The sequence below is a fragment of the Ursus arctos genome, unplaced genomic scaffold (genome assembly GCF_023065955.2).
Source record: "Ursus arctos isolate Adak ecotype North America unplaced genomic scaffold, UrsArc2.0 scaffold_20, whole genome shotgun sequence".
In the NCBI taxonomy this organism is placed as follows: Eukaryota; Metazoa; Chordata; class Mammalia; order Carnivora; family Ursidae; genus Ursus; species Ursus arctos.
Genome location: NW_026622875.1, coordinates 46,376,452 through 46,398,474, shown reverse-complemented (window position 1 = coordinate 46,398,474; position 22,023 = coordinate 46,376,452). Strand labels below are relative to the sequence as shown.

Below are 22,023 nucleotides of genomic sequence, written 5' to 3'. Positions count from 1 at the left end.
GCCACTGCGTTCTCAGCAGCCCCCGCCCAAGCGCGCCGAGGCCGGGTCCGTCCCTCCCGCGGGCCCCGGTCCCCGGCCTTAGCGTGCGCCTTTGCTCCCCGCTAGGTCCTGCATCCTTAGCGAGGTCTCCACCCGCTCGCGCTCCAAGCTCCCCGCGGGGAAGAATGTACTGCTGCTGGGTAAGTGTCCCCTGCCTCGCTCCGCCCCGCCCGGCCCCCACCCCGGCCCGGGTCAGGGTCCGCCCGCCCGCCCGCTCGCTTTGTGCGGACAGCCGGGCCTGGCCCCGCCCAGCCGCCGGACCTGTCGCTGACAGCTGGGGGAGAAAGGGAACGGGGACCCCGGCCCCGGTACCTATGGGGACCCGCCCTCCCCAGAGCCCTTCCTCTCCTGGATGTGGAGGTGGCCCTGACAGTCTCCCATGGGAAGGACAGAATGCGGTAGCCCATCTGAGGGATTCTAGAGGCTTGGGGTTTGCGTAGAAAAAAGGGACGGTTTTTCTTTCATAACAAAAATTGGTAGCAGGAGGCTCTTTGCAAGAGCTCCAGTGCAAATGGCATGACATTAATATTTAATAGCTGACTCTTTGTATAATTGACAGAGAAGCTAGAAATTGAGACCTGGTAAGCGTGGTAAATGTTCTTATTTGATTCAGCTTTTTCGGGTGCAATGGACTCGTGTTGCAAATGCGTTTTTAACTGTCACTTATAATTCTGAAATTTGGAAAGGACAGTAGAACACCTTACTAGCCCAGTCCCTTCAGCCAAATGATTGTAATAAGGAGAAATGGTCTAATGTCTCAGTTTTCCTGTTCTGTAGCTCCTGTGCTCTCTGGAAGTTAAGTATTTTATTTCTTTACTGATTCTGAGGGTGGGCATATTGGACATTGAGTGAGAATAAATCACAGATTCACAGTTTTGCAGGGTTAGCTCCTGAGTCATTTACAGAAGACATTTCTTTCATATTCTTTAAATGTGAGATGTTGACGTTTGCTTATAAAATGATGGTTAAATTGTAAAAACTTAGGTATTGGTGTCTCAAGACTATTTTTATGTACATCTAAAAACAGGAAAGGAAACAAAGAAGTCAAATGCTACATGACAGGGTCTGCTTTTAATAAAAATGTTTAGATTGTCGACAGATTACTTGTTTTTCCCGAATTGCTGCCAATCTAGAATATATGATACTTGATGTTCTTTATTACATGGAGCTAGTTGAAAAATTAGTTTTTATCTTATTTTTAATGGGATTGAAAGTACCTACTGCATGTTAACCTGAGTTCAGTCACAGTCCTATGATCTTAAACAAGTTCCTTGATATCTAGAAACCTTAGTTTCTTTATCTTCAAAGTGGGTGTTATAGAAATAATAACACCTCCCTTCTAGAGTTATGGAGAGGACTTGATGAGATAATACTTGTAAAGTGATAACAGCACAGTGACTTTTTGTGATGGATTTCTTTTAACTGAATTAGAGAGTGTTTTATCAGAATTCTCTTTTTGAAAATTGAATTAGTGTCCACATAAGTGGTATTTATAGGGCAGAGATGGATTAGGATCCAAATGCAAAAAAAAAAAAAAAAAATCCCAGAAAATGTTCTAAGTTTACTAATTTAAACAAATTACTATTAATTGCAAAATTAAAATGGACTTAATGTGACCTCATTGAAGTGGATTTTTTTTTAATGACTCTAAGTTAAATAAGACTTCTTTTCGAATACTGCCATTGTAAGGTTCCTGACTTTGTTTTCATTTTCTAAGTTCCTCTCAATTATTTCTGTGCATTAGATATTACTTAGATTGTTCTGGTTGTAGTGAAACAAAAGTGACAGTTTTGTTCATTTTTCATGTCCCTAATGTGCTGAGCTTGCACCATGCTTTTTTTTAACCCTTTTTTTAACCTGCCTTTGACACTGGATCAGTGTATATGACTGAGTGTACTTAGAGGCCCCAGACACTTCTATCCTTCCATACTTAACATAGATTAAATTTCCTTCTTTATGAGCTTAATAGTGTGTAAGGCTCCATCTAGTATCAAGTTGTACAAGCTTGAAACTTAAAATTTTTCTTCGGGTACTATTGGGATTTTCATCAAAGTCCTTTTCAGCTTTGGAAGAACAGATTTTTATACTGATTACATAAATAGGATTAATTTTTAAAAATATCTCTCAAGATTTCTTAAAGACATTTTACCATCACATTTTATAGCAGCATTCAGTCTCTGCTGGTAGAGGGAAGAAATATATAAATAGGTATTGTGGTTTTCTTTGTTATGAGTTTGAGGGTGCAGGAGGATGCTTGGCCTTAATGTGTCTTTCGTGAATTATGGTGATCTCCGGAGTCCTGTATTTAAAAAGCAAAATCTGAGACTGTAATAAGGTTTTACATTTCCAGAAACAAGTTGAAATAGGAACAATGATCAAGGCTTGCTTATGTACGCCAACACAGATTGCAGTTTAACCTTAGTGTGCCACATGGCCTTCCCTCCCACTGCCTATGGGAGAAGAGGATGAGGACCAGCAATGTATACATGTGTATGAGCCATTCTCAAAGCATTTTCATATAAATCTTAATTTATCTCCCCTCTTGCCGCCCTTCTTTCACCACCTCCAAATCTGAGAGGTAGATGTTAGCACCAATTTATAGATGAGGTAATGAATTTTAAAGACTTGTTAAGTGAGTTTTCCAAGGTCACACAGTTATTAAGACCCTGTGCTCTGTGACTGGCATGGCTTTCCAAGTCCTCGCAAGGGAGAGAGTGCCTCGTATTCTTCCTACTGCGTAACTTTTTAAAAAGGCTATCACCGAGTAAAAATACCAGTAATTATTTTAAAGTAAAATCCAAATATTTGTTGGATTCTAGGATGCAGCTTACTGAGGGACACCACTGTGGCCATGGCACTTGTGTTAAGCAGTCCTTTAATCTACCTAGGCCTGACCTGTAGTGAAATCCAGAAACACTCTGACATTAGTGCTTACCCATTTTCTTTCTTGAAAGATTTTGAGAATGGGCTTCAGTAAAGTTTATTTTTAATATTAAAGGTAAAAATTCTCGTGCACATATTTTAAGTAGGGTTTAACTTATAAATTGCCCTTTGAAGAACTATTTTTTTTCCTCTTTACCCTTTGTATTTAATCAACTTTTACTACAATGATTGTAATTATATTTTAATAGCTGCTTTTTAAAGGGCACTTTCTCCATATCTTGGTTACTTTCCTCTGTTTTATTAAGAAAACTCCCTAAAGAAAAAACAGTAGTAGTACCTAACACTTACAGAGCATTTACATGTACCAGCCATGTAAGGATTGTTTACAGAATTTGATTATCCCCTTAAAGATCAGGAAACAAACACAGAGCTGTTAAGTAACTTGCTGTAGAGTTATACATCCAGAGTCAACATCAGGAATCTAAATTGTGTAGACTACCTCCAGAGTCAGTATTCTTTTTTTTTTTTTTTTTTTTACTATTTTATTTATTTATTTGAGAGAGAGAGAGAATGAGTGAGCATGAGAGGGGGGAGGGTCAGAGGGAGAAGCAGACTCCCCGCTGAGCAGGGAGCCGGATGTGGGACAATCCTGAGACTCCAGGATCATGACCTAAGCTGAAGGTAGTCACTTAACCAACTGAGGCACCCAGGCGCCCTGAGAGCCAGTATTCTTAACCTATACACTGGACTGTCTCCCTAAAGGAAAAGAGAGCTCTCTTTGCAGGAAAAGTAAGGTGTTTAACAGTTTATATTAAGGAATTTCATATGATTCTCCTGATGTATCTGTTTCATTGCAAAAAATCCCATCGATTTAGATTAAATGAATTCATTGCTTACTAAGATTCATATGTAATCTTAGCCTCTAGCATAGTGCTTGGCTTATAAATAGAACATCAGTATAACTTTCTGATTGGGGGCCAACATAAATTAATGAAAACTGGTTGGCCCTCTGGTAAATCACATAAGCCTCATCTTTCTCATCTCTAAATTAAGATATTTGGATTTAGTGATCTCTGAAGTCTCATCTGATCCCACATTCTTTAATTTGTTTACATTCTAAAGCTTGTGGGTTGTTAAATATTTTTAAAGAAATATTTTGAGGACATATTGCAGTGAGACTGAAATTAAGAAAGTATTTCCTTGTAGATGTGGGCTGTTTGACTCTACTCAGAGAAGAAATCTAGAGTCTGTATTTTTCCCTGAAGGCACTAGTCCAGGATTGTGTACAGCCAACAAAGCCCCACAAAATGCTGAGCATCTTCAGGAAGTATGTTTGAAATAGTCTTTCTTATTCAGGAATAAAACTAGCTTCTATTATGCTTGAATTATTGGTAGGAAACCTCAAGATATATAGCGGAACTAGAGATCTGTTCACAGAAGTAACTTCTATGTGAGGACCGACTTTGAAAATAATGAGACTGTTCACTCTGAAACTGTTACCTTGTGAGGAGCTGGGATTAAAGATCATCAAGTTTCCATGACTTCTGGAAAACACAGATTTTTGTCAGTGGAAGTATGTTAATGCTGTTTTCTGGAATGATTGGTTATCGGAATATGCTACAGGGAATAGAATGTTAACCACATATTTGATATGGATATAGATGATACTGGATTGGTAATTTTCAAAGAATTAACAGAATTACTTACTGCATGTTACGTGTTGCCACTATTAAAGATATATCGTGTATAGAGTGTTTTGAGACTCCAGTGACATATCAGTATTTTACAATGGTCAGTCAGTGACCTATTATGTAAAGGGCCAGAGAGTAAATAATTTAGGCTTTGCGAGCTATATGGTCTCTGTTGTAAATACTCATCTCTGCCCTTGTAGCCCCCAAACAACCATAGACAATACATAGATGAATGGGTGTGGCATTGTTTAACAAAACTTTATTTACAAAAACAGGTAGCAGACCAGATTTGCGTGCTGGTTTGTGGACCCTTACTTTAGGGTATTATGGGCATCAGTTGTATCAGTAAGCACAGATGCCAGTTAATAGAGTTTTCTGACTAATGGAGTATGATGTTTGGTACGTAATAGGGGCTCAGTAAATAAATGCTGAATGAATGGTGACGAGCTTTTACTTAAAATATCATTGTTATTCCAGCCAGCGGTATAGTCTGAACATAGGTTTAAGAGGTGTTAAGAGGAGTTCATGTATTTCTTCCAGCGCTGAGAGAGAGCTCGAGCCCACGTGAACAAGGGCACAGCTTGAGTTAGGAAAAAGAAAGGATCCAGTAAGTGAGTGACCATGGACTAATCTTTTTGGGCCTTATTTTATTTGTAAAATCAGGGAGTAGCTGTTAGACCTCACAGGTTATCTCTATTCGTTTGTTCATCAAACATTTATTAGAACTTGCTGTGCATACAATGCTTTGCTGAATCATCTGTGGAAAACAGCAATAAATAGGACTCCGTCCCTGCCCTCTAGGAGCTTATAAACTCCTGTGGGAAAAGACTCAAAGTAGGAAAATCAAATGCTAGTATAAAATAATTGCGAAATAGGTCACATAAGATTTTGCAGAAAAGATAGTGTCAGAGTACAATTTTGCTAAGTAACATGGGGAGGAGGAGAACACTGGGCTGCAGACTAAGGGAGCAAGTTGCAAACTAAACGCCTAGTGGAAAGGCCAGGGCGGCTCAGGTGTGGTGGGATCCTTACCTAGAGGCACCAGGTCTGGGAGTCAGCCCTTCCTACCATTTGAAGCTGTGGCATTGTGGGCGAATTACAACCTCCTGATCCGTTAACTGAGATTCTTTCATACTTACTGGGATTAAAAGAACTAAAAGAAATTATGTCTTAAAGCACTTTCCTCTCAAAATTGGAAGTCACTATTTTAACTTGTAAAGTAATACGTGTTTCTTGTCAGAAAGGAAATATTATGAAGATAGGAAAATGAAAATAACACATAATCCCACCACCTAGAGATACCAGTGTTCATTTTTTCTGTGTGTCTGTAGTTGTTTTTTAAACATAGGCTCATACCTTATATACTATTTTGAAATCAGATTTTTTTTTTTTTACTCCATCAGGGTTGGGTGTTTTTTTTTTTTTTATGACATAGATGTGGATTCCTCCCTTTTAGTGTCTGAATAATATATGTAGGTATGCCATGATTATAACTGGTGGGTAAACAGATTATTATTGTTGTATCTGAGTTTCCACTTTGCCCAATATTATCCCATTATCTTTGGGATAAATTCCTGTAAGTTGAATGGCTGGATCAAAAGTGTGTATCTTTAGGGTCTTTCTATATATTACAAAACAGTCTTTTAGGAAAGTTGTTCCATTTTACATTCCTACTGTCAGTATATGAGAGTACTTGTTTACCTAGCACCTTTACTAACACTAAGGATTATTCACTTTAGTCTTTACGTGTCTGGTAGATAGGTTAAAAGTTGGCAACCTAATTTAAAGACAGTTGAACTATAGAATATATACCATATTTGTTGTTTAAAAACTCTTAGTGTAATTTTGACCTCCTGGAAGATAGGAACTGTTAATAACTGTTGGGATTAGCATTTATTGGCTGTGATAAATCTTTATTGAATTAAACTCAGTGGTTTTCAGTTCATGTCTAGTTAGTCTGCGAGAGTGAGGGAAATGATAAAGGATAAATTCTGTTTTTTAATGTGGATTACTGAATGATGATGTTCAAAGGTAGAGCTTTGGCCATCAGATGGGATAGGAACATCATGTGCTATGCCTGTTGCTTGGGTGTTCTGCTTTATTATATAGCATGTTCATTTTTTTACAGAAGACGGTTTGAGCCCCTGGTTACACAGCTGAAGTGGGATTCAAAATTGAGTTTGTCTAACTTTCCACTATACAGGTACTCCTTGACATATTAGAGGCATGTAGTCTTCAACAGCCATGCATACATGTTTACTTGGAACCACTGGGTGCAGATGCTGCAGCTGATTAGCAGCCTCTCCCTGTTCTTGCCAGCTGAGGCAAGGGAGGAGATGCTCTTTGTGAGATGGGGAGCAGACCAAAAGCCCCCACCCTGCCTGGGTCATCCAAATAACCTATGGAAGGCCACGTAGCAGGTATGAGTCCAAAAGTAGTTCCACTGAAGACCCCTCATGGCTCTTGTCACCAGAGCTTTCAGATAAAATAGAATGATTTCTTTTACATCATGCCAGGCCAAATAAAAAATATCAACTTCAAAATGTTGGTATCTCACTTGGAGAAAGAAAGAACATGGAAGGCTAGAATTCTTTCTGGTCTGATTATTCTGATGCTGCAGGCCATAATGAATCTAATATAGCTGTGGAGACGTGAATCAAAGCTCGACACAGAGAGCAGGTATCCGGCATCCAGACCTGTGCAGCGCGTGAAGAGCAGTGTCTCAGCCTTCCACCGCAACAGGAGAGGAACCGGGGAGAAAGAGGAGGCAGTGCACTGCTTAATTGTATCTTTTGTCATCCCTGTTTATCGTGAGTGAAGACTGGAAGCTGCTCCAAGTACAGGGGCAATGTCTATAGTGTTTAGGAGCATTGCTGGATTCTAATCCTGACCCTTCTTTAGCAAATTGCTTAATCTTTCAGATTATACTATTTACCTTTTAGGATTATCGTGTGGATTATAGGAGATAATGTTTGCAAAACACTTCTAACAGTGGCATATCCTGGAAGTGTTGAAGATAGCTATTATTAATGTATTACGTGAGTACTTGTGTTTTGCTTTGACTGTTCATTTTCTTGTGATTTTTGGGTTTTTTTTTTTTCAGATTTTATTTATTTATTTATTTATTTATTTATTTATTTATGAGAGAGAGAGAGAGAGAGAGAGAGAGAACAGAGATAGCGACAGAGAACAGGATCAGGGAGCAGAGGGAGAAGCAGGCTCCCAGCGGAGCAGGTAGCCTAATGTGGGGCTCCATCCCAGGACCCTGGGATCATGACCTGAGCCGAAGGCAGATGCTTAACTGACTGAGCCACCCAGGCACCCGTGATTCTTGTTTTTATATTATTTTTTAAAACACTGTTGAGGGGCGCCTGGGTGACTCAGTCGGTTAAGCGACTGCCTTCAGCTTAGGTCATGATCCTGGAGTCCCAGGATCGAATCCACATCAGGCTCCCTCCTCAGCAAGAGTCTGCTTCTCCTTCTGACCATCCCCCATCTCGTGCTCTCTCTCTCTTATTATCTCTCAAATAAATAAATAAAATCTTTAAAAAAATTAAATTAAACACTGTTGATGTCTTATAGAAGGATTTTATTTCTGGTGTATCACTAACCAAGAAGTAATGAATTGATAATAGTCATAGAATTTTAAGTCCGCCACCGTAAATTTTGTCTGCTTTACCCCCCTCTACTTAGAAGATGGGGAGCACATGGAAATACTTGACTTGTCCAGGTTTACACAACTAATTGTGATATTGTTACAGTTAGAAATCACATCTTCTGAATCTTCCTATTTCTAAATCTGTTAATTAAATTGTCATTATAAAGTTTATGGACATTACCTCTGGTGTTGAATTAGAGATCTGTTGGGGTGATAAAACAGTATCATGAGCACACCTTTATCCCTATAGTGTTTTGGTCGAGTTTACAGAGACTTTCTTTTGTAATCAATTTTGTTTTTAAACTTGACCTGAAAAGAAGTAAGAATTGATGGTTATTATTGCTTAATGCTAAAACTGAAGTTCTTTTGGGACACCGGGCTGGCTCAGTTGGTAGAGCATGCGGCTCTTGATCTCAGGGTTATAGGTTTGAGTCCCACATTAGATGTAGAGATTACTTAAAAATAAAATCTTTTTAAAAATTAAAATAAAATTGAAGTTCTTTTAAGTGCGTGGATCTTAGACTTGGCTTACAGAGAGTGACTGATTTGAACAGCGCTCAGACAAATAATTTAGAATACAGACTTATTTGCTTTGGGGGATTTCACTGTCATCTGATCAACAAGTCTTTCCTCCTTTGGTCCACACACTAGGACAAGGTTTGGCCTGTGGACTATTTTTGTATGGCCAGCAAGCCAAGAACGGGGTTGGTTTGTTTATATTTTTAAAGATTTGGGGTTTGAAAAAATCAAAGATGAATATGTGATAGAGACCTTATGTGAACTGCAAAGCCTAAAATATTTAGTATTTAGTCCTTTACATAAAAAGTTTCCTGGCACCTGGATGAGGACATGAAAATAGCCCTATTAGAATATAATTTGATCTATGAAATATTTGTTTGTTTTAAAAACATCTGTAAAATATGCCCTCTTTAAGAAAATCTAATATAAAATGAAAATTTAGATAAAATATTTAGAGAATAACTTCAGCATCATTAAAGGGTTCTTTGTAGAAGGACTTTCATCTTAGTCTCTTTAAACAGAACTCTCAGTACTTGTGTAAGTGTATGTTTACAGATCATTAACTATTTGGCTTGCACACTTAAAGCTAGTATGTCTGTTTCACTGCCAGCTGAAGGCTGAGGAACTGAAGATAAAGCTTTCTTAGAGTTTATACATGACAGGTAGATGAATTCTTTGAGCATTTTTTGAAACCATGCAGGCCTCATTGCCCTACTTGCCACTTTAAAGATATATTAATTGCATAGAATGAAGTATATCTATAGTTATTTTTCTTTTATTTTACTGCTGAAACCATTAGGTTCTGTGTTTTTTCAAAAATAACTTGGAATTTAGTGATTTTTGTTTCCTGAATGGTTTGGTCATTAGAGATGGTTTTTATTTTGTTTATTTTTCTCCGTGCTGTCCATGGTTCTTTGTGGTTTTGGTAACATAGGAGAATTTTAAGATCTCATTCTAAGTTATTCTAAGAAGTGTTTATGTGATTTTAATGGTCTGTATCATTGATTGATGTACTGTAATGCCCCTTAGTGTTGTAAAAGTCACCCAAATATTCGTATATTTCTGGAGTTTTTTTGTCTTTCCTCCTTTTATTTTTGTATTTGGCGTCGAATACTTTCTTTTTTTTAATTTTACTTTTTGACACCCTTCACCCACCCTCCCATCCCCCGCAACCACCAATCTGTTTTCTATATCTATAAGCTTGAGTTTTTTTGGACTTTTTTGGATTCCACACATAAGAGAGATCATAGTGCATTTGTCTTTGTCTGACTTATTTCACTTAGCACAGTGCCCTCACAGTCCATCTGTGTTGTCACAAATGACAAGATTTCATTCTTTCTTATGGCTGAATACTGTGTATTTCACATCATCTTTATCCATTCATCAGTCGAACACGTAGGTTGTTTTCTTATCTGGGCTATTATAAGTAATGCTGGAATGAACATGAGGGTGCATGTATCTACTTTTCAAGTTAGGTTTTCATTTTCTTTCAATAAGTACCCAGAAGCAGAGTTGCTGGATCATATGGTCAAAATATGATCAAAATTTTTAATTTTGGGGGAAACCTTACACTGTTTTCTTCAATGGCTGCACCAATTTACACTCCTACCAATAGGACACAGAGGTTCCCTTTTCTCCATATCCACTCCAACGTTTGTTTTTTCTTGTCTTTTTGATATTAGCCATTCTAACAGATGTGAGGTGATATTTCATTGTGGTTTTGATTTGCATTTCCCTAATGATGAGTGATGTTGAGCATCTTCTCATGTGCCTCTTGGGCATCTGTATGTCTTTGGCGAAATGTCTGTTCTTGTCTTCTGCCCGTTTTTTAATTGTATTGTTTGGTTTTTTGCTAGTTGAATTGTATGAATTCTTTATGTATTTCGCATTTAACTCCTGATCAGATATATGATTTGCAAATATTTTCTTCCATTCAGTAGGTTGCCTTTTTATTTTGTTGATGGTTTCCTTTGTCGTGCAGAAGCTTTTTAGTTTGATGTAGTCCCACTTGTTTATTTTTGCTTTTGTTGCTTTTGGAGTCAGATTTTTAAAAATCATTGTCAAGACCTCTGTCAGGGAGCTTACCACCTGTGTTTACTTCTAGGAACTTTATGGTTTCAGATATTATGTTCAAGTCTTCAGTCCATTTTGAGTTAATTTCTGTGTATGGTATAAGATAGTGGTCTAGTTTTATTTTGCATATGGCTGTCTAATTTTCCCAACATCATTTATTGAGGAGACTGTCCTTCACCTATTGTATATTCTTGACTCCTTTGTCATAAATTAATTGACTGTATATGCTTGGGTTTATTTTGGGGCTCTCTGTTCTGTTCCATTGGTATATGTGTCTGTTTTTATGCCAATACCATACTGTTTTAATGACTGTAACTTGTAATAGAATTTGAAATCAGGGAGCATGATGCCTCCAGCTTTGTTCTTCTTTCTCAAGATTGCTTTGATGTATCCAGAGTCTTCTGTGGTTCCATATACAGTTTAGGAGTGTGTGTTCTATTTCTGTGAAAAATGCCACTGGAATTTTGATAGGGATGGAATTGAATCTGTAGATTACTTTCGGTTTGAAGCCACAAAAGCCGCATTGCCCTGCTTGCCACTTTAAAGGTATGTTAATTGCTTAGAATTAAGTATGTATATAGCTATTTTTCTTTTATTTTAGTTTTCAAACTGTTAGGTTCTATTTTGTTTTCTAAAAATAACTTGGAATTTAGTGACTTCTGTTTCTCGAATGGTTTGGCCAGTAAAGATGGTTTTTAAATGTCTGTCAATGCCAAATATAGGTATCCTGCATTTTAATATTTTTTTAATCCTTCTAATTGCATAATTGAATAAAGAGAAGGGGTTCATGATGGACTTTTTAACATGTCAAACATAGTTCACCTTGGCTATGGCAAGGCATCTGAGTACTGACAACTCAGGCCAAGCTTTTCTAAATTTGGTGAAAGAGGTGTGTATTATGAGTTACACAATTAATTGATCTGTTATTGAAGAGAGGTAGCCCCTTGAGTTTTATAGATACGAATGCATTTTAATCTATTTTTATAGATTGTGGATAAAAGTCCAGGACAAGTAATTACAGATGAAGTATAGTTACGAAAATAGAGACTGTAGTTGTGATTAAGAGATAATGAACGTTGGTAAAGGATCTTCTGACTATAGGATGGGTACTATAGGGTGAATGTGTACCTCCCAAATTAATATGTGGAAATCCTACCCCACAGTGTGATGGCATTAGGATGTGCGGTCTTTCCTAGATGATAGGTCATGAGGACAGAGGCCTCATGAATGGGGTTGGGGCCCTTATAAAAGAGACACTAGAGAGCTCTCTCACCCCTTCTGCCATGTGAGGACGCAGTGAGAAGACACCTGTTTATGATCCTGGAAACAAGCCCTCATTAGACGTCAGATTTGCCAATGCCTTCATCTTGAGCTTCCCAGCCTCCAGAACTGAGAAATAAGTTCTGTGTTTAAAAGCCATCTAGCCTATGGCGTTTTTGTTTTAACAGCCCAAAAAGACTAAGACAACATGGTTTCTGTTTTTGTTGAGCAAGCAGGGACAGTGTCTGTTAAGAATAGGATAATTTCTTATCTGTAAGTATCTTAAAAGCAAGGACTTTATATCCTGCTTACTGTTAAGAGAACTTGCCCAAAGAATATTCGTTGAATGAAGGGGGTTAGGCTTGGCAGACTTATATTCTGCTGAAGGAAACGCATAAATGAGCTGACACACTACACTACAGTGTCTTCAGTGTACAGTATGTTGTTGGGAGTGTGAGGGAGAGCGCTTAACCAGACTTAGGGAGGCAAAGAAAGCTTCCTAAGGGAACCTAAACTGAGACCAGGATAAGCTGCGGTTCTCCCACATGTGAGGGGAAGGGAAGAATATTCCAGAAAGAAATGAGAGCATGTGTGAAGATTCAAGAGTTGGGAGAGAGCACCCTCTTAGTGCTCTGCAAGAAGTTGTGAATGGCTGGAGCCTAGCATGTGGGTTGTGGGATATGGTGGGAGAGGGGCAGAAAAATTAGGTGCTATTGTAAGGAACATTGCATTTTATAGTTTACACTTTATGGCAAGAGCAGCAGGAAGAGCCTGAGGGTTTTTCCTGACATCTTATGAAACTTACAAACATGTTAAAGGAATTTTACAGTGAATACTCATATACCCAAACCTAGATTCTACCATTAAACTTAGCTGTGTTTGCTTTATCACATAAGCAGTTCACTGTTCCACCCCCTTTTTTTTATGCATTACAAAGTAAGTTGCTGATGCTAGTTTGCTTCACTCTAAATACTTCAGCTTTTGTGTATCATTAACCAGAATACCCTGAAGGGTCTTAAGAGGGAGAAGTGGCATGAGGAGATTGTTGGAGGAAGATCACTCTGCTGCAGGATGAGGAATGGGATGGTGTGTGGTATGAATTTAGTGGATGTTCACTTTTGAGGAGCATGTTTGTATACTGAGAAGAGAACCAGGCAGAGGCCATGGGTTAAGTGCCTAAAAACATAAAAAGAGAAAAAAATAGTCTGACGAATAATGTGATTAGAAGATGTATAGAACAGTAGAACAAGACTACATCTTTGTAGTACCAACAGCATTTTTCGCAGAACTAGAATAAACAATCCTAAAATTTGTATGGAACCACAAAAGACAAATAGCCAAAGCAATCTTGAAAAAGAAAGACAACACTGGAGGTATCACACTTCCGGATTTAAGTTATATTACAAAGCTGTAGTAATCAAGACAGTATGGTACTGGTACAAAAATAGACATATAGATCAATGGAACAGAATAGGATACCCAGAAATAAACCTATAACTGTGTAGTCAATTAATCTTTGACAAAGCAGGAAAGAATATGCAATGGGAAAAAAGACAGTCTCTTCAACAAATCGTGTTGGGAAAACTGGAAAGCAACATGCAAAAGAATGAAACTGGACCACTTTCTTAAACCATATAAAAAAATAAACTCAAAATGGATTAAAGACCTAAATGTGAGACCTGAAACCATAAAAATCCTACAGTCAGTAATGTCTCTGATATTGGCCATAGCAACATTTTTCTAGATATATTTCTTAACGTAAGGGAAATAAAAGCAAAAATAAACTTTGGGATCACTGCAAAATAAAAAGCTTCTGCACAGTGAAGGAAATAATCAGCAAAACTAAAAGGCAACCTGCTGAATGGGAGAAAATATTTGCAAATGACATCTGGTAAAGGGTTAGTATCCAAAATATAAAAAGGACTGATACAACTCAAGACCCAAAAAATAAAAAAAAAATCCAATTGAAAAGTGGGCAGAAGATCAAAAAAAAAAAAAAGAAAGAAAGAAAGAAAGAAAAATGGCCCGAAGACATAAACAGACATTTCTCCAAACAAGACTTACAAATGACCAAACAGAGACATAACTGGTCATCAGGGAAATGCAAATCAAAACTACAATGAGATGAGATATCACCTCATACTTCTTAGAATGGCTAAAATCAAGGACACAAGAAACAACAAGTGTTGGCAAGGATGTGGAGAAAAAGGAACCCTCCTGCACTGTTGGTAGGAATGCACACTGGTGCAGCCACTGTGGAAAACAGTATGGAGGTTCCTCAAAAAGTTAAAAATGGAACTACCTTACCTTCTAGTAGTCACACTAGTGGGTATTTACCCAAAAATACAAAAGCACGAATTCAAAGGAATACAGACACCCCTATGTTTATCGCAGCATTATTTACAATAGCCAAACTGTGGAAGCAATGGATAAAGAAGATGTAGTATATATATACATTGGAATATTATCCAGCCATGAAAGAATGAAATCTTGCCATTTGCAACAACATGGATGGAGCTAGAGAGTATAATGCTAAGCAAAGTCAGTCAGTCAGAGAAAGGCAAATACCATACGATTTCATTCCTATGTGGAATTTAAGAAACCAAACAAGCAAAGGGAAAAAACAAGAGAGAGACAAACCAAGAAACAGATTCTTAACTATAGAGAACAAACAGGTGGTTACCAGAGGGGAGGTAGGGAGGATGGGTGAAACAGATGAAGGGGAGTAAGAGTACACATTTATCGTGATGAGCACCGAGTAATGTATAGAATTGTTGAATCACTCTATTGTACACCTGAAACTAATAACACTGTTAACTAGACTGAAATTAAAATAAAGAACTTAATAAAAAATATTAGTAGCAAGAAATTATGTGATTTATTTTATTTTTATTTTTTATTTTTTTTAAAGATTTTATTTATTTATTCGACAGAGAGAGACAGCCAGCGAGAGAGGGAACACAGCAGGGTGAGTGGGAGAGGAAGAAGCAGGCTCACAGTGGAGGAGCCTGACGTGGGGCTCGATCCCATAACGCCGGGATCACGCCCTGAGCCGAAGGCAGACGCTTAACCGCTGTGCCACCCAGGCGCCCCAGAAATTATGTGATTTAAACTTGGCGTAAGTTATAGGGCACCTGGGTGGCTCTGTCAGTTAAGCATCTGCCTTCAGTTCAGGTCATATCCCCGGGGTCCTGGGATCGGGGTTCTGGGATCGAGCCCTGCATTGGGCTCCCTCCTCTGCTTCTTGCTCTACCCCTCCCTCTGCTGGTGTGCTAGAGAGCTCTCTCTCTCTCTCTCTGAAAGAAATAAAATCTTTAAAAAAAAATAAACTTGGCACAAGTTTAAAAACTTTAAAACTAGGCTAGTTTTGGTAGGGATTTTTTTAAATATTGTAAATCTATTTAGATACTACATATTATTGTCTCTTGAGCTTCGTTATTAGCAATATCATGTTAAAAATACTTATAATAAAGGTGAGTTTCTTAGATCTAAGGACTTATTCCTAGAGAATATTTATGAGTTCTCTGAAAATTTAAAAATTGTTTTCATTTTCATGTTAAACTTTAAGAAAAATTATGTTTTGGATTTTCTGAATGACCATCTTTAGATCTAAATGCTCCGCAAGATCGCAGTACTCACTTGTGCACAGGTGTTCACAGCCCTGCTGGTGACGGGCTGAGGCCAAGTAATGCAGACAGAACAGAGAGAGGACACACAGATCTGTCAGACACGAAAGAAAGCATCCCAGAACAGGCAGTACTGTATTCAGTTGTATTGGCCAGACTGGTTCTTTTTATGAACTGTTTTCCAACACTTCAGAGCAATAAGGATCACCTTAAACAGGCAATAAAAAACTTGTCATTAAATAAGTACTTCCTTTTCAGTGCTATTTTTTGCAGTGTACTGTTAAAATGGGCCAACAAAATAACGGATTGGGTTGAAAATAGCAGTATTATGATAATGACAATGATTGTCCCCATGATGATCCATCATGCTTAAAATGGAAATAATAAAGTTAACTAGTGAAAAATATATAAGTGCTTCTATTAAACCCAACACTGGCATTTAATTTAAGCAAAACATCATTTGTTATATTGATTGCTAATTTGAATTTTATCAACTCTGTCATTTTTATGGCATTTAGTTTATAGTATTTTCAAGTAGTTGTTCAAGAACTATACACAAATAGAATTTAAAGCATTTCTATGTAGTCACTTCAGTATGCAGGAGCACTAGACATAATAAGAATAATTTAAATCACCGTGTGAGGAGATCCATGAAAACTTTACCTTTTATAGAGTCTGAATAGGCAAAGCAGAGGATTTTTAGGGCAGTGAAACTGTTCTGTATCATACTGTAATGGCAGCTACATGTCATTATATGTTTGTCAGAACCCATATAATGTACAACACCAAGTATGAACCCTCACGTGAACAACAGACTTGGGGTAATAATGATGTGTCAACGTGAGTTCACCGATTGTAATAAATGTACTACCGTGTCAAGAGTCAGGGAGGTTGTATGGATGTGGAGACGGGATATTCATAAATTCTCTGAATTTCTCACTCAATTTTGCTGTGAACCTAAAACTCCACTAAAAAACAGAGTTTATTGGGGCACCTAGGAGACTCAGTTGTTTGAGTGTCTGACTCTTGATTTTGGCTCAGGTCGTGAAATCAAGCCCCGCATTGGGCTCTGTGCTGAGCATGGAGTCTGCTTACGATTCTCTCTTCCCCTCTCCCTCTGCCTCCTCCCCCACCACTTGCACATAAGTGCTGTCTTTTTCTAAAAAATAAAAAATAAATAAAATAACCCAAAGTTTATTAATTTAAAAAATCTGAGTCTATTCTAGAACTAGAAAGAAAAGAATCACAATTTCTCTTACGACAGACTACTTTACTGAAAGGAGTCCTCTAAGTTAAATTGACACCAACTGAAAACTTATTATCCCACAGAAACAATGTTATATATTATAGGCAAAAACTTAGTGCCCAGACTTGTAATAGAAGCTTAAATCAACAATAAAATGTCTTATTTTCTAAAGTATATATGCATCCATAAAAATAGGCGGTGATCAGATAAAACTTCATTTAATATAACGCAAGATTTATCTTTTTAATTCCTATTTTAGATGTTAGAAAATAAAAAGATACCTTAAAAAAGGGTCAGAATCAGATGGGTTTATTTCAAATCCTTTTTAGTATTTCAAATGACTTAAATACAAAAGTTTCTGAATTTAAAAAAACATACAGAAGCAAAAGACCCAAAACCATAATAATATCACCTCGAAATAGTCACTGATTTGCTTATCTGTAGTGGTGATACTATGGACTGGTTCTTCAGTGCAGAGGATCATAGGAGAAGGGAGGGAAAATTGAACGGGAAGTAATCAAAGAGGGAGACAAACCATGAGAGACTCTTAACTCTAGGAAACAAACTGAGGGTTGCTGGAGGGGAGGCGTGGGGGAGGATGGGGTAACTGGGTGACGGGCATTAAGGAGGGCATGTGATGTGATGAGCGCTGGGTGTTGTATGCAACTGATGAATTATTCTACATCTGAAACTAATGATGTAATATATGTTGGCTAATGGAATTTTAAAGAAAAATTTATGGAATTGTTCTTCAGATAACAAGTTTGTGTCTTCTTTTTAGTTTATCTAATTCTAATTGTAAAGGTTTAAATCCATAGCCTCCAAATAGGTTTTGAGCCCAAATTCATGACATCAAATATACAGTCAATCTTAACTACATATGCTGTATTTTAAGTTCTTGTAGCCATCACGAGAACATGGCTGTTTCCTTTTTTTTTTTTTTAAGATTTTTATTCATTTATTATTTGACAGAGGGAGAAAGAGAGACAGGGAGAGAGCAAGCATTAGCAGGGGGAGTAGCAGGTAGAGGGCGAGGAAGAACCAGACTCCCCACCGAGCAGGGAGCCTGACATGGGGCTGGATCCCAGGACCCCGAGACCGTGACCCAAGCTGAAGGCAGACGTCCAACCCAGAGTCACCCAGGTGCCCTGGCTATTTCCTTTTTCTAAGGACTGAAGTTGAAGAGTTCTCCCCTACTTACGAGACCAGAGTTTATTCCTCTGAGTAAATGTCCATCATTCATTTCACTGGACTAACGGTTTTCAAAAGTGCCACACTCACCCGGGGGGGTTATTAAACACATGTTGCTGGGCCTCCCCTCCTAGATTTCTGGGGTGGGGGTCCAAGAATCTGCATTTCTAACAAATAACCAGTGTTACTGATGCTGCTGGTGTAGGTGCCACATTTTGAGAACCGTCAAGTTAGACATTTACTACACTGTGCACGAGGAATGCAAAGATCCTATATCAAAGCCGCTGTCCTCTGGGAGGCTTGTAAACTGGAGAGGGAAAACAAGCAGGAGACAATTTCAAGATACTGTCATTAGGACTACACTGGAGATAGGCAACAAACCAGGAAGCCAGCCCTAAGGGAATATCCTTGGTTTTGCCTGGAAATGAGAAAGGGCTTTGTAGAGACGGTAGGTAATGCTTTAGCCAGATCTTGTAGTGTTTAATGAGCCCTGGACAGTTAGTCATTCCAGGCAGTAAGGAAAGCATATACAGAGGCCTGGAGGCAAAGAAGTGTCCTTTCACAAAGGACAAATAATTTGAATGCATGAACTTTAGGAGCCACTGGCAGTGTTTAGGTATTTTAGAAAGACTGCTATGGCAGAAGTGTGGAAGACTGGCTGACAAGGAGTAAGAAAACTAGGTAACTAGATATTAACGGAGTCCTAGCAAGAAACGAAGTAGGCCTGAACTAAGGTGTTAGCCTGCGGCGGGGACAGCGGTACTCCAGGCAGAGAGAGGAAGAGGAAGACACAGAAGTCAGGGAAGGCTCTCCCTTGCCACTGCTTCGGTAACATCGCCCTCTGCTGCTCTACCACGGACCTTGGAGGTGGCTGGTCCTGAGTCTTCCTCGCAGGCTGCTCTTCCGTCCCCACCCGATGTTTGTGTTCCCCAGGGTTCCTTTCTCAGCCTTGGACTCTTCTCCCTCTGAATGTAACTCCAGGAGCAGCTCCACACACAACTTCAGTACCACTTGTACTAGTGACCCACACGTTCCCTTCCAGCCTCAGCCTCTCCTGAACTGCTTACTGGTCATCACTACCTGGATGTCCCATAAATACGTCACGTTTCAATATGCACAAAAACAGTATCATACTCTTGTTACCTTTCCCCCAGACACTCGCCTTCATAATTATTAATGTAAGATTCCAACCTCAAAGACTTCCTATATGCTGTTCCCTCTGCCTAGAACATACTCTCTTCCGAAACCTCTGTGTTGCCTAAACTTCTCCCTTCTCTCAAAGATCACTTCCTTGGGCAGGCCATTCCTAACCACCTGATTTAAAATCACAACCTCCCTTACATTCCTGTTCCTTCTCATCTTATTTTTCTCCATTGAACTTACTAACATAGTATGTGTTTTGCTTAGTCACCCTCTACCCTCAAAAGCTTCAGCAGTACAGGCATTTTTGTGTTTTGTTGACTGCTGTATCCCCAGTATCCAGAAAGTACCTGTGACTACAGTGCCTTTTAACTCTACACTTTCCATAATGAAATGTACATTCCTAAGCCTCTTGCAGGGCAGCCACTGATACATCTGGTCTCAGACAACAGAAATTTTGCCAAAATATTAATGAGTTTCACAAATCCCTGCATGAAGGATATAAATTTTGTTTCCTTATCCACTTTGGAAACTTTATTGTGTATTAATGGGTTTGAAAGACAAAAGCTTAAGAAGTTAGGGCAGAAAAAGGCTAAAATTTGAAGTCTGTCCATGTGTTTCTATATAACAAAAAACAAAGGACTGTAACTACTTCCTTTGCCCACATCCTAGTCAGATGGGACCATCAGTGGCTTGCCGTTCCATCTCTGTAGCAGGAGCAGCAAACATTTTCCAGAGTGCCCGCTGCACTCATCTAAGCAACAGTAATTCTAACATAACTATGACTGTAATGGGCAATGGTGATTATCTCCCATTTGGCAGACGAGGATACTGGAACTCAGAATTGCCAAAGATAAGTATCTTATTCAAAGTTTCATCGGTAGGAAATGACAGGGCCGGGATCTAAATTCATATAAATTTAAGTTCAGAACACACTCTTTTCCAGTATGCAACAGTGCTGCTATTTTAGAGGCCATTAAAATAATACTGTTGATTATTTTTACATTATGACTCATAAAAGAAAAAGATACTCCTTCTTCCAGGGGTCATTGCTATTTTCAGAAGAAAAAGAAAATGATGCAATGCATTCTTCTCTGTGGGCTGCCTCTGAGTGACAGGTGGTCATGTTCCTATTCTCTTGATTCTGCCTCTAAAGATTGGGAATAAAGTTTGTTTTGGTAATTTCTTCTCTCCTGAAATTTTTAAACGATAATAGTTCTGCCTCTTAATATTCAGCACGTTGGAGAGCCATTGTAAGATAAATCTTACAACATTAATTTTGAAAAAGAGTATACTGTCAAATAAATGTAATATGGTAAGTACGGTAGTTTGAGAGTTTTTTCCCCACCCTGCGATTTCAAAATTTCTCACTTCTGGTAACAAAATGGAAGTATACACATTGAGAATAAAGAACATTTCACAGACACACACAGGCTGTAAGGAAATCTAATGAAATCTGCTCTACGTAGAGATGAGAAAGTTGAGAACAGGCTAGTCACAAAGATTGTGGGAACATGGCAATAATCCAGCCTTTCAAGAGAATCCAAGTCAACCTTCTCAAGAGTGTGACTCTTGTTGGCTCTCAGGAGAAAATGGAATGAAGGCAAAAACAGAAGAATATCTTATTCCGAAGAATATTCTAACATCTTATATGCTTGGCACAGAGAAGATTCTTAAGATGTCTGAAGAAGCACTCTGCTACCTGAAACAGAATTTTTCTGGGAGCAAAACTTCTATCCACTACTCTTCTCTCTTCTTCAACTTTAACATTTGGGAGTAACAGTTGGTTGAAATTGAACATTCATATTTTACACATATTTTAAGCCCATTTCTTCTTTTCATAAGTCTTAAGCTTCAAAATGATCAATTTCTGCAGCTGTCACTTTTTTCTACACCTAAATGAACTCTGATGTGATTTGTCTTGATGGCAAATGCAGACATTTGAAAATAGACGTGTTTCATAAAACATCTGAAAAGGCCAATGAAGACATATTCTGTAGATAAAATCTCATTTGTTACCTACCATTTCTAGGAAGTACCTCTTATCTGAGGTATTTATAAAGATGCAGGGGTTTTTTTCTTTTCTTTTTTTTTTTTTTTTTTTTCTTCCAAGATTTTACTTAAATTCAAGTTAGTTAATAAATACCGTAGTTCCATTTCAGGAGTAGAATTTAGCGATTCATCACGTACATATAACACCCAGTGCTTATCACAACACATGCCCTCCTTCATGCCCATCACCTGTTTAGCCCATCCCCACACCCGGCTCCCCATTTTTTTTCTTATAAGTTTTTAATTTAATTTAATTTAATTTAAATTTTTTTAAGTGGGCTCCACAGCCTCATGGCTTGAACTCACGACCCTGAGATCAAGACCTGAGCTGAGATCAAGACTCAGATGCTTAACTGACTGAGCCACCCAGGAGCTCCAAGTTTTTTGTCTTAATTCTAGACTAGTTAACACACAGTGTTATTAGTTTCAGGTGTACAATAGAGTGATTCAACAATCCTATACATTACTCGGTGCTCATCACGATAAATGTGTACTCTTACTCCCCTTCATCTGTTTCACCCATCCTCCCTACCTCCCCTCTGGTAACCACCTGTTTGTTCCTATAGTTAAGAATCTGTTTCTTGGTTTGTCTCTCTCTTGTTTTTTCCCTTTGCTTGTTTGGTTTCTTAAATTCCACATAGGAAT

The 22,023-nt window shown here is 38.3% G+C and overlaps 1 protein-coding gene across 1 annotated transcript in view; it reads left to right on the top strand.

Moving 5' to 3' along the window:
* The window catches only part of DYNC1LI1 (dynein cytoplasmic 1 light intermediate chain 1), a 43,497-nt gene that overhangs the window by 3,876 nt on the left and 17,598 nt on the right, over positions 1-22,023 (top strand). Inside the window, exon 2 of the mRNA XM_026496841.4 lies at positions 106-179. Coding sequence (XP_026352626.1) covers positions 106-179 — 74 coding nt within the window. The remainder of the gene's footprint in view (positions 1-105; positions 180-22,023) is intronic.